The sequence below is a fragment of the Theropithecus gelada genome, chromosome 9, assembly GCF_003255815.1.
Source record: "Theropithecus gelada isolate Dixy chromosome 9, Tgel_1.0, whole genome shotgun sequence".
NCBI lineage: Eukaryota > Metazoa > Chordata > Mammalia > Primates > Cercopithecidae > Theropithecus > Theropithecus gelada.
The window spans coordinates 70,493,112-70,511,465 of record NC_037677.1 but is presented as its reverse complement, the minus strand read 5'-3'; the positions used below and the strand labels follow the sequence as shown (position 1 = coordinate 70,511,465).

Sequence of the window (18,354 nt, the reverse complement as noted above, 5' to 3'; positions counted from 1 at the left end):
GGGATTACAGGCGTGAGCCACCGCGCCCGGCCCAGCTATGATGGCTTTTAAAGACTATTTTGAAAAGGAAGGAGGAAAAATCAAAATTAAAAGAATCTGTAAGAAATGTAGGATGAATAAAGCAATATAAAAGCAAACAATAAAAACAAAATCAGGTAAATTAGTGTATCTAGGAGTTTCTTTGAATAAGTTTAATAAAATAAACACTTGAAATAACTAAGATATAAGGTGAGGTAGAAAAGGACTGAAAAAAACTGAAAAACAAGAAAAGAGTTTAATCAAGCAATACTAAATTTAAGTGACACAGAAAATATTAAACTACCTATAATTTTTATTAAAAAGTGGGCCAGGCATAATGGCTCATGCCCGTAATCCCAGCACTTTTGGAGGCCAAGGCAGGAGGATCACCTGAGCACAGCAGACCAGCCTGGGTAACATAGCAAGACCCTATCTCTACAAAAAAAATAAAAATAGCCGGGCATAGAGACATGTACCTATAGTGCCAGCTGCTTGGGAGACTAAGACAAGAGAATCACCCGAGCCCAGGAGGCTGAGGCTGCAGTGAGCTTGAATTATGCCACTGCACTCCAGCCTGGGGGACAGAGTGAGATCCTGCCTCTAAACAAATTAAAAAGAGTGTTTTCTAATAACATCAGATAGACCTATTTTTTCCTTTTCAGCTGAAGGTTATATTATTTATGCAATGATGTTTCCTCTTTCACACAATACTAGGATCTGTCTTTGGAATACCCAGACATGTACATCATCTTTCCATTATGTAATTTTAAAAATATAGTGCTTTACCAACTACAGCTGTAATAATCAGATTGTCAACCAGATTGCCATCACACCGTGAAAGGTCCTCCTAAAAATATAAAAGCTAGAGCTATTCCTGAAGATTGTAGCTAAATACATGAAATAAAATCACTCTCCAAAACGTCATAACTTTAAAAGCACCCGATATATAATGGAAATGTAAAATGATAAAGATTTTTTGAAAAACTATAAAAAAATTAAAATGCATTGAAATGTATTATACAAATATTTACCTTAAATTTTTTCTCTTGGCTGTGTGTGACAACTCATGCCTATAATCCCAGCACTTTGGGAGGCTGAGGTAGGAGGATTGCTTGAACCCAGGAGTTTGAGACTAGCCTGGGCAACATAGCAAGACTCTGTCTCTACAGAAAATAAAAAATAAGGAAAAATTAGCTGGATGTGGTGGCATGTGCCTGTAGTCCCAGCTACTCAGGAGGCTGAGGGAGGAAGACCGCTTGAGCCCAAGAGTTCCTTGCTGCTGTGAGCTATGATTATGCTGCTGCACTCTAGCCTGGGTGACAGAGCAAGACCCTGTATCAAAAAAAAAAAAAAAAAAAAAAATTCTCTCTCTGCTATCAGAATAGAGTTTTTAAATTGTATCTTTTAAAATTCTTTTATCTACTCAATTGATGGCTATGAACAGTGCCTTGAGAAGTATGCTAAAGGCTCAGCTCCTTTTTTTTTTTTTTTTTAGCTTATTGGTATTTTTCTTTTAAATGATGATGTGCCCAAACAGTATTATGAAAGTAAGGGTACATTTTAAATGTTTACACTGAACAAATTATCTCACAATACCGAGTTCGTCTTTTCTCTAAACCTGAGGCTCTTACATTCTCTTCGGAAATGGCACCACCTTCCTCTAGTTGATACTGTCAGAACATGCACAGCGCAGCCTCTCACTGCAGTGCTTCTCAAAATTTAATGATCATGCCAATCCCCTGGGATTCTGCTAAACTGCAGATTCTGATTTAATAGTTCTGGCCTGGGCTTGAGATTCTGCATTTCCAACAGGCTTCCAGGTGATGCCAGTGCTGCTAGTCTGTAGATCACAGTTCACATCGTGAGGATTCTGTGCATGTCCTCAACTCTGGTTACACATCAAAACCACTGGTGGAGCTTGTCTTTTAAACATCTGTCTGCCCTCTCTCTGCACCTTGTGATGATGAGGACTCAGAATCTATGTAATCTCTTTGTAATCACCATGTGATTCCTATCCACAGCCAAGTTGAAAACCACTCATTAAGCAGTATCTTATTTTATTGTGGCACTCGGGCAGCCCTTCACCACACGTTCACTAGGCTGTGTGCTTTTAAAAACATATATGTTTATGTAAGCAAATAGTTGATTTTAGAAACATCTTATGTAAATTGATTGATTAACAACTTGGAATATATTATAGAAAAATAATATTTTAGCAAAATTAACTATAAGATACAATTAGGGGAATAAGGCTATTAAGTAGGACTTCCTCCTAGTTTCCATTTTTTGTGGCTAGCTCTAGACCAAATGTCTCCGTCAGTGAAGTTTCCCTTTATAATCACCCACCCTTCTTTCATAGTTCTCTGCAGCCTCTGTACACCTCTGTTTCCTTAGGGCCGCCACCGTGGCACTCAGGCAGCCCCTCTTTACCCATGTATCCCGTATTCTCTGCTCTGTTATTTGCTGCCCTCCTCCTATTTCCCACTCATCTAAATGTGAACTTTCTTTCTGTGTGGTTGATTGCACATACCTTTGAAGAGAAGTAAGTTGATAACACAGGTTTGTTCTCAGTCATGATGGAGATTTTGTCTTCCCGGAGTTTTTTTTCTTTTTGCTTTTGTTTTTTTGTTGTCGTCCTTGTTTTGTTTTTTTGTTTATTTTGAGATGGTGTCTCGCTCTGTTGCCCAGGCTGGAGCGCAGTGGTGTGATCTCAGCTCACTGCAAGCTCCACCTCCTGGGTTCACACCATTCTCCTGCCTCAGCCTCCACCTCCCAAGTAGCTGGGGCTTCAGGCGCCCGCCACCACGCCCAGCTAATTTTTTGTATTTTTAGTAGAGACAGGGTTTCACCATGTTAGCCAGGATGGTCTCAATCTCCTGACCTCGTGATTCGCCCACCTCGGCCTCCCAAAGTACTGGGACTACAGGCGTGAGCCATGGTGCCCAGCCCCTGCGGTTTTTTTTCTATCAGCCTTTGCTTTCTCAGGAAGACCATGTGGTCCTACTATTATAAAGGCCAGTTCTTGACATTTAAATATTTACTGTAGGTTTAAAGTATGCTGTCAAATCTACTATAAAGCAAGAGTAGTATATAGGGAGTGTTATTTTCCCTAGAGAATGGAATTTTTCATTTACTAAGTCAGCCATAGCCTTGCCAGACACCTAGAGAATGAAGCATTTCTTTTGGTGGCTAGGTTAAGGTCCCTTGTGGAAGGATCCAGATGGAGTCAACTATGTGAAGTTAGATACGGCCTAGGTGCCTAAGAAGTGGGACCAAGACCAAGAGAAAGAAGGAAGTAGGATGACAGTTTGGGATGGGAACTAAGATAACCAGTAGGATGGCTGTGTAGCCCAGTCTATATTTGAATAGTCTATTTTCCCATACTAAAATCCTGAGAAATTCTGTGTGGTCCTGTTAAAAGGGAACTGTGTCTCTTACAAATGCTTATTATCCCAAATAAATCAATAGAACTTTAAATAATATAAAAAGTGAAGTGTGAATTCTCAGCCAGTGTGGATGGAGAGAGTTATTTTGGGACTGAGAAGTCATTCCTTCCTAAATTCTGCTCCTGGGAACAGTTCCCTTAAGCAGTTCCTGATTTTTGCATCTTCAACACTTCTTTTAAATTAATTATCATCTAATTTTTAAACATATCTGTACTTTCCCATCTCTCAAGTTTCTTAGACTCTGCTGAGGTCAGGGTTGAGATATATAGGGCTGCTGTGATTCAACAGCACTGGGGAAGACCAGTGCAATATTGGGACAGAGGTATCATACAGTCTGCCCCATTTTAACTCACTGTAACACCAAATACATTTATATAATGTGAGGCTTTCTCCTTCAGAGCAACAGGATATTCTGTGAGGTCTTTGGCAGTGATAATTAGAAACTGCAGGTAAACAATGTTGCTGCCAGTTCCGCATCTGAAAGTAGAACTCCCAGTCATTGGAGTACTGGGGAGGCGCTGACAGTTAAAACCTACTTAGATGGGCGTGGGGGAAGAAGTACCCCAAAGTTGAGGGAGCTCAAACCAATCCTAAGCTAACATACTCACCCCCAACACATGCCCCATCTTTTAAAAAAAAAAAACAAAACTATTTTCAGCCACAGTCTCTAGTCGCTTTGGATTTAACTTCAAATAGCTTTTTTTCAACCATGCTTCTAACTTGGCACAGCTCTGAGAAAAATCCCATAACCAAGCCATCTGGGTTGGATAAAACAGGGAGCTTTTCTATTTGATTTCTCACATTTTGTTCCTCTTTGTTTTTAATGGGGGGGCGGAGGGAGGGAATCATTATGAAGTAACCAGATTATTGGATAAGTTAGTGAATCAGGAATAGATTTTTTCAACTCATACTGTCTCTGAAGAAATCTGTATCATAGGATCTCTGTTGTCTCTGAAATGTGGTGTAGAATGAATGTTTGGGGTGAATTGACTTGAGTGGGTAACAAGTAATGGTCAGAAAATAAAGTTCTCATTGGGTGGTCTGAAATTCAGCAGTGTTTATTTCTTTTTAGACTCAGCAGAGATTTTTTTTTTTTCCAGTGAAGCATATTTTAACATGTTATGCTCTGGATTTACTTAGTATGGTTTTAAGTGAATCATTAGGCATGTGTGATTTTTTCATTTTTTCTTAAAGACCAGCATGAATAGCTTTATGATTCAAAGAGTCTGTAATTAAGAGAGTTTGAAGAGTTGTTTAATCTCTGTTAACTTTGAAAAAATAGACTGTTTTGTATGTGATAAACTGCTGCTTGCAGTTCAGAGTTACTTGCTAGGATCGTCTGTCAATTCAGACCTTAAAATGTAAGAAGTGGAAGCCATCCTCTGTGCTTGCTTTCCAGGCACAGGGTGCTAGGTACTGATAATATGTAGATGAACAAGACACTTTTGATCCCAATTTGTTGTTACAGTCAAATGGCAGGGGTGGTTGTTACATAAACCAACCATATGGATATGTTACAAAGGAAAAGTACAGTACACAGAGATTATATATGATCTTTGGAGGGAGTCGGGGTAATTAGGAAAGGCTTTCTTTTGGAAGTAAAGAAATTTTATTCATACAAGGCAGTGAATAATATGTAATGTAATATGTAATAAAATACTAGTATTTATATGTTGAATCAGACATTGTGCTGGTAATCACCTATTCTTATCCTTCTATGTTATACTAATCCCCCCATGAAAGCTTTGTGGGTGTAGGAAAACCTTGACATCAAAGTTTATGATTATCTCATGTCAAAGGCTTTGTTTGTAGTAGGCCCTAAGTAATGTTTTTCAAATTAATATATCACATTAATTTTTTTCTTTTTATCATACCAGTGTAAATTATTACAATTATAACATTTAACATTATCATTGCTATCATAATATCTCACTGGTCATAGCATAACAAGTTATATAAAGGTATCATTTAAGAAAAATACTTTGAAGTTAATATGGCATTACCACTATTATCTATGGCTCCTATAAATCTACAGCAGTGTACCTCCAACCATACCATATTTCCCTGTATACTTGGGGCCTGTGTTTTGCTCTCAGTTTCTGTGATGGAAAACATGAGGATCATTTTACAATTGCAGCTTACTTTTTGTTTGCTTTATTTGTTCATCCTGGAATCTAAATCATAATTTAAAATTATGATAATAATTCCATCCTGGAATCTAAATCATAATTTCATAAAAGTTTTCTGTAAGAATGTAAATCATAGAATCTTCTTTTGTTGAAAACGTTAAGAGATCATGAAATGAAGCTAGCTCTTCATTTGGCATTAGGGTAGGTAAATGCATACCTATTAAATGAAGCGTGGTTTTCTTGATAGTAAATTTAGCCTAGGAGTATGTTCATTTTACAGTATTCACTCCAGCTTTAAATATCCTCTAATTCCTTTGAGAGGGTGAAGCTGAGAACTCTATCACATGACCGTCTGGATTTCTGAAATGCTAAGTCTTTATAAAAGCCTTATGGATTTGAGTAATAATAAAGCAAGTGCTAGCTTGTTAAGTAGGATAATCTGATCCATGCACTATATAAATCAGAATGTAATTTAAGTACTATGACTTTATGTCGCAGATGACTCCATATTCTTCAAAAGAACTTGCCTAATTATAAGAGTATATTTCCTTGGAAAATTGATTTCTTTTGATGTTTAAATGACTTTAAGATTCCATTTGAGGATTATTTTATTTATATATATTTATTTTAAATGAAAATATTCATCACATTTCTTTAGTCACAAAAAATATAGTAGGTAAAGTGCTCCAGAAGTGAAGATGATTGCCATTTCATTGTGACCACTTTCTAGAGAAGTTTATTACCAAATAATTAGAAAAAATGGGAATTATAATCTCACTTGTTAAGTTAACCCAGTTCATTCGTTCTTTTTTTTAAAAAATTAATTTTTTATGGTGGGGTTAGAGATGGGGTCTTGCTGTGTTGCCCAGGCTGGTCTGGAACTCCTGGGCTCAAGCAGTCCTCCCACCTAAACTTCCCAAAGTGCTGGGATTAAAGGCATGAGCCACGGTGCCCGACTTATTAATTCTTTTAATAAGTATTTTTGAGCATCTGTTTTGTGCCAGGTACTGTATGAGGCATTAGATACACTCTTGGCAAAGGAAACAAAGTAAGCAAAATAAAACATCAAACATCTTTGTTTATAGAGTTTTCCTACTGATGTTTATGCATGTTATTTTTTGCATTTTATTTATTGGCCTCCCACTCAGAATATATTTACTTGAAATATTGTGCCTATTTCTAAGAAGTTCATTTATCTGATTTCTTGGCCTATTGAAAGTAGAAGAGGATTGCTGCTGAAGCCATGTAGACTGAATTCAGATGATAGCTAACAAATTCACACAGACTCACTTGCCAAGGGATCACACTAATAATTTAAAATAGTATTCCTCTGGCTCTGCCTTAGTCTGCTGCATGAGAACATCAATCCTTCCTACCCTTCATTTCCTTCCAAAATACTTCCCCGAGGATATCTCAACCACAGTTGCTTAAAATGTGATCCCCTTCTCCATTTCTCAATCATTGTAGTACTGTCACGACCAGTCCGGGCATTAGCCCTGCCACAGATGGCAGCTAATGGTACTATGACCAGTGCCTACCTAATTCTGGAACCACTGCTGCTGTGGCCTTGCTCTCTCATTACAGAGATTAGTGCAACCTCTTATACTGGGGTAGGCTAAGCCACTATGATCGTAGTATGTAACAATAATGCAATGACTGAAGAACTATAGAAATCCATTTCTTTTTCACATAAAAGTCCTGGTTAGGTGCTCATTTCATCAAGAAGTTCTCCCCATGCAACTATTAATATTTGAAAACTCAGATTCTACCCATCTTCAACACATAGCTTCCAAGGGCGCTCTGCTCCCTGCCATCCCACCAGCAGGAAGGGAGGAAGAGCAAGTGGAAGAGACACCCCCACTTCTCAAAAGCCTCACCTTTTATTCTTTTGGTGAGACCTCAACAGATTCCTCATCTACCTGCAAAGAGGGGCTGAGGAACCCAGGTCCTGGCTCAGCCATTTTCTAGTCATGCTCTGTCATTCTGCCTTTTATGGACAGCAGTACATCACATCCATACTTCTCTTGTTTCATCGTCCTAGACTTCTCATTCTTGTTTCATTGTCCTAGACCTTTCATTATAGCCCTTGCACCAGCACCCAGAACTGGTGAAGGCACCATTGGTCATAGTCTGTCCCAGCTCTTCCCTAGACAGCTCCCTTTCCCATCCTTAGAAACATCTTTTCTAAACATTTACTGCTGTTCTGAAATCCACTCACCTTCCCACTCATGCCCAGCCTTAACAGCTAACGTGCCCCTGACTGCAGAGTGAAGGTAGAGGGCCTAACCCGTGAACCCTTCAACTCTCTTCTGGACACAGCCACTCTCTTCTTCCTTTCTGCTCAAACCCCTCCCATGGTTCCCTATCATTGCTTACTACAGCCTGGAAAGCCCTGTGTATCTATTTGGCTCCAGCAATCTCTCTGGCCTCACCTGCTACTGCACCTCCTGTTCTGTTCTGCTCCAGCCACATCTGCTCTTTTACTGGACCTGGTATGTGCTGATATGCTCCTGCTTCGAGCCCTTTTGCATGCTGTTTCCTTGTCTAAAATGCATTTCCCCCAGTTACCCATGTGAAGAGCTTGCTCACTTGCTTCAGGTCTGTGTTTGAGTATTTCCTATCAGAGAGGCCTTTCCTGACTACCCTGTTTAAAATATCAAAATCCTAACTCCCTTATTCTGCTTTATTTTTCTCTTTAGCATGTATCACATATCATAAGCACACCTAAAAAATATTTGCTTTCCCTCCTTCCCCTTCACTCTCTTCTTCCTTTCTATCTGCGCCAGAGGAAGATGTATTCCTGCTTATTTCTTGAGCACCCCTGAGCAAGCAACTGCTTCTTTCTTGAGCCCACTCTTTTTCCCTCTGTGTTCCTAATCTTATTCTTGTCTATCTCATCCAGGATCTTGTTCCATTAAATATTCCTGCTTTCTCATAATTTGAATCTCATTATCTCTCCAGTATAATGTTAAATCCTTGAGAATATAAACACGCTTTCGTGTTGCCTCATGCTATTTTTTATTCTTTCTCCTCTAAAAAAAAAAAAAAAAACCAGATCTCTTAAAAGATTAATTTATATGTACTCATCATGGTTTTACCTCCTATCTACTTTCTAGCCTTTTGCAGTTCTTACAAAAAGGAGAACATTAAGCCAAACAGGGTAGTCAGGAAAGGCCTCTCTGATAGGAAATACTCAAACGCAGACCTGAAGCAAGTGAGCAAGCTCTTCACATGGGTAACTGGGGGAAATGCATTTTAGACAAGGAAACAGCATGCAAAAGGACTCGAGGCAGGAGCATATCAGCACATACCAGGGCCAGTAATAGAGCAGATGTGGCTGGAGCAGAACAGAACAGGAGGTACAGTAGCAGGTGAGGCCAGAGAGATTGCTGGAGCCAGATAGATACACAGGGCTTTCCAGGCTGTAGTAAGCAATGATAGGGAACCATGGGAGGGGTTTGAGCAGAGGAATGACATGATTTGGCTTCTGTTTTAAGTAGGCACCCTGACTGCTGTGTGCAGGATAGAGTCAAAAAAATGGAGTGACCAGTTAGGATGCTACTGAAATAATCCAGACAGGAGGTGATGGTCATCTGGGCTGAGGAGGTAGTGAAAAATGACTTCTATTCTGGGTATTTCAAAGGGCTAACAGGTTTAGTAGTGCTGGAACCTTCTATTTGCCCCTCCAGTGGAGCTTCCCCTCTGCTCTCCACAAGTCTCTGCCCTGCTGCTTATGGCCCAGGAGACTGATCTATACAGGCTGGACCATCTCTGGCCTCCTTTGGGTTTGGCCCATGAGAGGCCCCTGAACAAGATCAGAAGACAGGAAAAGCATGAGGTCACAATATATGTTCTCCCAGCTCCCTCCCTGCTACCACCAGTTAGCTGTGACTGTAGCTTTCACCTGCTTACCATCTCTGGGTTCCAGGAAGCCTTTTCCTCCCCTCCCTCCTTCTCACCTAGGTATAATACCGGTTCCTGCAGTTGCTTGCTCAGGGGTGCGCCACTATCCTTGATTGGTGTTCTTGAACCTTGCACACAGATTTATAAATAATCCCTTTAGTAAGCTTTCCTCCAAATATTGAGATTTTGGCCCATACTGGGAGCTAGGATGTCTAATGTACTACAAACAGCAGAACTTTTTTTTTTTTTTTTTGTAAACAGAGTCTTGCTCTGTTGCCTAGGTTGGAGTATAGTGTCATGATCTCACCTCACTGCAACCTCCACCTCCTGGGTTCAAGCGATTCTCCTGCCTCAGCCTCCCAAGTAGCTGGGATTACAGGCATGCGCTACCATGCCCAGCTAATTTTTATATTTTTAGTAGAGAGGGAGTTTCACCATGTTGGCCAGGCAGGTGTCAAACTCCTGACTTCAAGTGATCCGCCCACCTCAGCCTCCCAAAGCACCAGGATTACAGGCGCGAGCCACCACACCTGGCCCAGAACATCTTTTTAAATTAGGGACAGGATCTCATTATATTGCCCAGGCTGGTCTTGAATTCCTGGGCCAAAGCAATTCTCCCACCTCAGCTTCCCATGTAGCTTGAACTACAGGTGCACACACATAGCATTTTAAAAATCACAGTTATTTACTTGTTTTTCTGCCCAGTAAAATATTGAATCCTTGAGGATGGAACTGTCATGTTTATGTTTCTATTCCCATGCCATGAGGCAGGTAGGATTTGCTTACAGTTGAATCAATGAGTGTTATTTTTAATGTTGCCACCTGAGTCCTCAAGAATTGACTAAATTATGTTTTACATGAAAGATTAATGAAAGGGAGGATATATGTGTATGTGTCCCCATCTTAGTGCTTCTAGGTGTAAACTTCACCTTGTTGGATAATTAAGTTCTCTGAAATCAAGGAAATTTTTTTTCTTTCCTTGAGTTTTGTATAGTTATCGACTAGGCTACACAGAAGGGAGTTGCAGAGTATTCAGGCAATTCCTATGTTATGTGAGCCTCCTATAATACAAGCACCCTTTCTGAAAATGAACTGTCATCTGGGTTGAAATTGAGCACCACTGGGAATGGGGGATTTGTAGACTGACAAGGGCCAAAGGAACTTTTAAGGAAATATTGGATATAGCTTTCTCATTATTCATTGTTCTTGTGACGATATCTAAACAACAGTTTATTGATTTTACCAATTATTTCCAAATGGGAAAGAAATAAGGTTTGTTCTCACTTCCCCGATAATATATTTCTATCAGGTCAGGCGCGGTGGCTCAAGCCTGTAATCCCGGCACTTTGGGAGGCCGAGACGGGCAGATCACGAGGTCAGGAGATCGAGACCATCCTGGCTAACACGGTGAAACCCCGTCTCTACTAAAAAATACAAAACAACTAGCCGGGCGTGGTGGCGGGCGCCTGTAGTCCCAGCTACTCGGGAGGCTGAGGCAGGAGAATGGCGTAAACCCGGGAGGCAGAGCTTGCAGTGAGCCGAGATCGCGCCACTGCACTCCAGCCTGGGTGACAGAGCAAGACTCCATCTCAGGAAAAAAAAAAAAAAATATATATATATATATATATATATTTCTATCAATAAGGTTAGTTACCTTTTTTCCCAGTAGCTTAAAAGGTGGATTGTGATTTATTAAAGTCACTTGTTAAATTACTGACTTTTATTTACATATTTTAATAGTAATTCTTTCTATTATATTTGGTTACATACGTTCAGAAGATAATTTGTGTATTGGTTTCCTTTCAATTTTTTGGTATTAATACTGCATTTTGTTATCAGTGTTTTGTTGATCTAAAGAATATTTCCTTTATCTTCACATACATTTAGGTTTTTCTGGGGTTTTTTTGACCTTGACTTCTTTCTGCTGTTTCTTTTGAGCAAAACCTTAAACAGCAGGCTGAATGGCCTTGAGGTGTAGTTTTAATAAAAGCGTCACTGAGTAATCATTTGGTATAAACTCCCAACCAGATACATTAATGGAAAAAAAAGAAAGCAATATATTTTCAAGGTTAACTTTCTTTATGGTTGCTTCCATGAATAACACATGGTCATTGAATTTATTTAATTTTTGCCTGTATTCAACTATATTTAAGGTTCATATTTCTGATGAGAACAAAAAATTCATAGGTTCAAGAGACCAGATTGTCAAAGAATTTATAACCCATGGGGTTTGCATATGTAGAACTATTAGTCAATTCAGCAGGAACATGCCTAGAAATACCGTATTGATCAGAGAGTTTGCTGTTGGGTGTTTCACTAAAAAATTGAAGGCTTTTCTCCCTCTTTTATTTTTGACATTATTAAATATTCTCACAACCTAAACAGATATAATTTTTGCTTTCTTAGAAAAAACCATATATTTTAAAGCACGTATTTACTTTGTGAATTTTAAAATTAATTTGATGACTTCATCTGAAAATTGAATAAGCACTTAACTGAAGCACAGCTACTTTTGAAACCTTCGGAATGTGCAGCAGCTCTAATTCATTCCATAACTCGTCATTCAGGGAATATCAGCAAACGGCTACTATCTGTACAGTCCTTTTGCCTCTACTCGACCCTATTAACAAATAAATTAAAACAATTTGTGGAGCATTACTTATAGTTGTTATCCCCTTGGAAGATCACAACCATCAAGACAGTTGTAAAATAATGAAAACATGAAATAATGAAAAATAACAAGCAGCTACTTAAATGCTTTTATTTTTCTGAGAATGTATTAAATTTTTTGTGAAGAGAGCTGTATTTCACACTTAAGCCTCCACTTTCCTGGGAAAGGAGGTGATAATATTTACACTGAGGTCTCTGTGCTGAGTACTGGAGAGGGAGAGAGCCAGGAAATCCTAGAGAACTGGAGAGACTGGTCTGGTGGCAGCCGCTTGTTTAAAAAGCTGCATCCTTTGAGCTTCAAGGTGGACTGTGCCTCCTTCAGCCATTTCCTAGTGCAGTGATCTTGAGCAACTTATTGATTTTGGCCCTCTGTAAAATGAGAGGAGTTCACCATATTACTTATTTTCAAACCTTTCTCATAGAGCACAAGGGTTTCTTGGAGTCTCCCCAAGAGTCCTAGGGTAGGTTGAATGGGAGACTGAGCCAGAACAGTTTCTCTTGTAATGTATTTACAGGTTTTTGTTTTGTTTTTTTTTTTTTCAGTAAAGTTTTTTTTTTCAGTAAAGGGTTGTTTAACTTAAAAAAGCATGATGACTCCCCACATCCCTGCTAGCTTAACAAAAGCACATTGTTCAGTTTGTAGTCATTTTTTCCTTCATTTCTTTTTGGGAGGGAGGCCTATAGTCATGACTGACTCTAAAAGATAACCTTATGGGCCGGGTGCGGTGGCTCACGCCTGTAATCCCAACACTTTGAGAGGCTGAGGCGGGCAGATTGCCTGAGGTCAGGAGTTCGAGACCAGTCTGGCCAACATGGTGAAACCCCATCTCTACCCCCAAAAAAAAAAAATTAGCCAGGCGTTGTGGCGCGCTCCTGTAATCCCAACTACTCAGGAGGCTGAGGCAGTAGAATTGCTTGAACCAGGAAGATGGAGGTTGCAGTAAACCGAGATTGTGCCACTGCACTCTACCCTGGGTGACAGAGTGAGACTCTGTCTCAGAAAAAAAAAAAAAAAAAAAAAAGATAACCTTATGAATACAGCTGAGAAGTGAAAGTACTGAATTAGTGTTTGGATTTGGAAAGACTGAGGGAATGAACCCATACAAGAGCATCATTTCCTCTTTTAGAAATGGGTAGGGAGGGGCTGGGCACGGTGGCTCACGCCTGTAATCCCAGCACTTTGGGAGACCAAGGCGGGCGGATCACGAGGTCAGGAGATCGAGACCATCCTGGCTAACACGGTGACACCCCGTCTCTACCAAAAATACAAAAAAAAAATTAGCCAGTCGCGGTGGCGGGCGCCTGTAGTCCCAGCTACTCGGGAGGCTGAGGCAGGAGAATGGCGTCAACCCAGGAGGCGGAGCTTGCAGTGAGCCGAGATGGCGCCACTGCACTCCAGCCTGGGCGACAGAGCGAGACTCCGTCTCAAAAAAAAAAAAAAAAATGGGTAGGGAGAGGGGAGAAAAGAAAAGATAACACACGCAGAGACTCGCATAGGATTTTAGCCCTGGAAGAAAATCCCCCTACTTGGACAAAAGCTTGGGATTGGGAGCAGTGAGAGATTGAAAAGAACTCATGAAAAGTGGAAAACTAAAGAGAACATTAGTCTTAACTTTTTTAACATTTAAGATAATAATTTTATAAATCAATTTTCTCATATTTCAAATATAGATAGTGTACCCTATTATTTGCTTTGGGAAATTTTTTAAGCTTTCAGGATTCTCTATAAATTAGAACAAATTGGTAGCATTCATATTTCACAATACAATTGTTTCAGAAGTTATTCATGGCTATTTTCTGTTGGTTTGTTCCTGTAAATAGACAATTGAAAAAGCTACTTGAGTTATCGTTTTATATTGCCTATGAAATAACCAAACAAGCATCTGTAGTAAAACTAATAGGTCAGTTTCCCAGTTATATATAAGGACCTAGATTTTTTTTGTCACTCATGAGGTGAGAACAAGGAAAGTGGTAGTCATCCTTGGACCCCACGTTGGGCAGTTTCTTACATCCTCTCTCTCTGCCTGGTATAATAGGTTAACCAATTCCAGAGTCAGGCAGCCTGGACCCAAATCCTAGCCAAATGACTTCTCTTTTACCTCTCTGTGCCACTGTTTTCTTACCTATGATGGAAGTAATTACATTTCCTACTTTGTAAAGGTTGTTACAGGGATTAAATGAATTAATTTATGTTATATGTTTATCAACGTGATTCCTCACCCCCTGGTTGGCATGGCATTGTGTATTTGCTATTATTATTGCACAGAAAAGCAGAGATTTTAATCGTAAGTGAAACTCCAGTGCACTTGAGAGACAAGAAACTCTATATACTGAGGTCGATGAAAAAGTATAAATTTGGGAGAATCAACTCAGAAAACATTAATCTTGCATGCTTCTATGAGAAGGATAGGTCCCAAGAGAAGGCAGAGTGCCAGGGACCATTCAGCATGCCCTGATTCGGACCAGGGATTAAAACATCCTGAACTACCATTGTGGAATTAGAGTGGAAGAAGGAGAAAGATCTGTGGGAGATTACAGACTTATATCAGGGGAAGAGGAAGAAGACCAACCTTACGCTCTCCACCTGGGTAACTAGCATTATGGATGCATCATTAATAGAAGTAAGAAGCCCAGAACTTCTTCTTTGCTTTCGGAACAATTTCTATATATTGGGAAACAAGGAATATACAGTTTTAAAGACTAATAAAGATTAAATGTAGTCTTATCATATTGTACTATATTACTTATGTAACAATTAAATACCTAAGGCCAGGCATGGTGGCTCATGCCTGCAATCCCAGCACGTCGGGAGCCCAAGGCGGGCAGATAGCTTGAGCCCAAGGAGTCCGATACCAGCAGGGCAACATGGCAAAACCCCGTCTCTACAAAAAAACAAAAAAAAATTTAGCCAAGTGTGGTGGTGCACACCTGTAGTCCCAGCTACTCGGGCAGCTGAGGCAAGAGGATCACTTGCGCCTTGAAGGTCGAGGCTGCAGTGAGCCATGATCGTAATTGTACCACTGCACTTCAGCATGGGCAACAGAGCGAGACCCTATCTCTGCAAAAAATAAAAATAAATAAATAACTTATAGTATTCATAAAGAAGCAAGTAGATAACATCTTTTAAAGAACTTTCTTCCAATTAAGAAAAATAGTTCCTGTTTTCCCAATTCCTTGATTTAGATTCCTAGATTATATTGTATCAAGCCCCAGAGATTTATTAATCTTTGCTCCTTCTATCCCAAGACTGTTGATGTAGTAAAGAACTCAAACATAAAACCTGTTGAAAATTAAACCATCACTTTCTGCATTTGACCCAACATACTATGTATACAGAAACACATACATACATACATACATGTAATTATTCAGAGTTGCAAATAATTTTCTTCTGTTGTTTCATGAGTATTTTTATTATTTCCAGGTTCGATGGATGATGTACTGGATTGTTTTTGCTCTCTATACTGTGATTGAAACAGTAGCAGATCAAACAGTTGCTTGGTAAGTTTTGCTGTTGAGAAGGGGCCAGATTGCAGACTCATAATCAGGTGTCCTGAGCTCTTATCCTTGCTCTTGCTATTAACTAAGTGATTTTCATCAAGTTACCTAATTATTCAGCCATTTGTTTTTGTCATCTGCTTTCCCATAGAACACTACTTTCCTTTGAGTCCCCATCAAATAAAGGCAGCTCATTTTCCTCCCCATACGCCACTCCCTGCTCACCTCCCACACACCTTCCCCCAGTATCTTGGAATAGGGAAAGTTGATTGTCATCATCCTTTTCTGCACTGATGACTTCAGAACATTTTCCTGTATCACTTCCTAAATGACTCTGCTTTTGAAGCCCACAGCATCTGGTTTTAGCACCCCCTCCCTGTCCTATCCTTAAAACTCTCATCTACAAACATTTGAACTGGAAAACGTCAGCACCCACGTGGACACCCACTCAGCACCAGCTTCCTGGCTGCTCTGTTCCAAATAGAGGAGGCAAAAATTAAAATGTGTTTATATCCTCAGGGATTTGACATTTTACCAAGGAGCAGTACTTAACTGGACAACTCGAATCTCCCTGTGGTGTATTTCAGTAGTGCATTTCCATCTAAACCCTGCCATCACTTTGAGAACTTCTCCTTTCAAAGCATTTTGGTTTACTACCTTGCTGATATCTTCATCTGCCCTTGACACACAAACCTTCTGTCTAAATTAGCCTAACAATTACTCGTCTTTTTTTTTTTTTTTTTTTTTTTTTTTTACATAGGGTCTTGCTGTGTTGCCTAGGCTGGAATGCAGTGGCGCGATCTTGGCTCACTGCAGCCTCTAACTCCTGGGTTCAAGCAATTCTCCTGCCTCAGCCTCCTCAGTAGCTGGGATTATAGGCACATGCCACCATGGCCTGGCTAATTTTTGTATTTTTAGTAGAGACGGGGTTTCACCATGTTGGCCAGGCTTGTCTCAAACTCCCAGGCTCAGGTTATCTGCCCACCTCGGCCTCCCGAAGTGCAGGGATTGCAGGCATTAGCCACTGCGACCAGCGAAAATGACTCTTTTTTACTTCTTTAACTGGACTGCTAAATTCAGCCGAAAAAATTAATCAACTGCTCACATAGGTATCAGTTTGAACCTCATTCCTTTTACTTGCTCCTGATCAGTGTCTACTTACATTTTGCCTGGGTCTGTTTCAAACCTTTACTATTCTCTCCTTAAGCTGTCTTTCCCATTTTGCTATTCTCCTATTCATGTAGCACTTTAGGACCTATTGGATTTGCTAGAAAAAAAATAGAAGTCATCAAACTAAAATATTTTTAACAACCTTCCTTTATTTGCAAATGTCACTGTATCTCTCTTCTGATTTGAAATACTGTAAAAATGTCCCTTCCTGTGCCCCAAAGCTCATTCATTTTTCTGTTACATTTTTGGTACAGGGGTTTGGTGCAGGGGTCTCTTTGTTTTTAAGTGACAGAGCACAAATCCTAAACCATGCTACCTCTAAGTTTCCAAGTTCTTTTTTTAAGATTTCATTTTTTTCTGATTGCAAATGTAGCCTATATATGTTATTTAAAAATGAACGATGTAGAAAATGTCTAACATGAACAACTGAATCCAGAAACTCCTGTAATTGCAGTGTGGCAGAGACCTCTTTGTTGACAACACAGTAAGTCATCCTCACTGCCCTCTACCTGCCTGCCTTGACAGAAGAACTCAGATTTGCTCAGCTATCATTTATCCTAGTAATAAATGGACTACATTTATGTGGTTCTCACAACAAGATACTGAGCCTCCCATTATATATTAGCAAACTTTCGCTGTGACAAAAAAACAACCATGAAAGTACAATGGCTTAGAAAAACAAACTTATTTCTTGCTCAAGCTACATGAGGGCAAATGGTTGACTGCATTTTTACTGGGGTCAGGTCACTTTTGCTGTTGTTTTTGTTGTTGTTTTAGAGACAGAGTCTTGCTCTGTTGCCCAAGCTGGAGTGCAATGGCATGATGATAGCTCACCACACCCTTGAACTCCTGGAGTAAAGCAATCCTCCCAACTTGGCCTCCCAAAGTGCTGGGATTACAGGTGTGAGGACCTCACCTGGCCCCTTAAACCAAGGCTGAAGAAGCAGCTATTCTCATGCCAGAGGGCAAAAGCTTAAAGCAAGAGGTTGAGGGTGATGGAGTGAAGGAGTCAAGGGGTGTTCTAAAGCTTCTGCTTGCGTGTGACATGTATCATGTTCATTTTCTGCTGGCCAAAGCAAGCAAGTCACATGGTTAAAGCCACAGTTGAGGAAGTATACTGGGCCAACAGGGGAGGCCCACTGTAACACTTTGTATTTTCCTTGGAAGTGAACAATTTAGGTCTGCAGAGTGCTGCAATTCTGGCCAAATGAAATTGGAAGGGATATTTTTTGGGAGTTCTGAAAAAGATGAAGATGTGTGTATGGGGTAGACATTGTACACTTGGAGCATATGAAGTCATGCTCTGATAGGCACAACTATCATATGAGGTAGGTCAGGTACTTCCATGGCAGTTTGGCTCTGCAGATAGGGTGGCCATACCTTGTGCACTGGATAAATGGTATTAGTGCCTTCTTTTAACTGCTGCATTGTTTGGCAGCTTTCCTATGCTTACTATAAAGGAAGATTCTTGTATTAGAAGGAGGGGGGAATCTCTCAGGTCACACTTTCATGAACTGATC

The 18,354-nt window shown here is 40.0% G+C and overlaps 1 protein-coding gene across 1 annotated transcript in view; it reads left to right on the top strand.

Moving 5' to 3' along the window:
- The window catches only part of REEP3 (receptor accessory protein 3), a 106,018-nt gene that overhangs the window by 60,279 nt on the left and 27,385 nt on the right, over nt 1-18,354 (top strand). Inside the window, exon 3 of the mRNA XM_025395498.1 lies at nt 15,591-15,667. Coding sequence (XP_025251283.1) covers nt 15,591-15,667 — 77 coding nt within the window. The remainder of the gene's footprint in view (nt 1-15,590; nt 15,668-18,354) is intronic.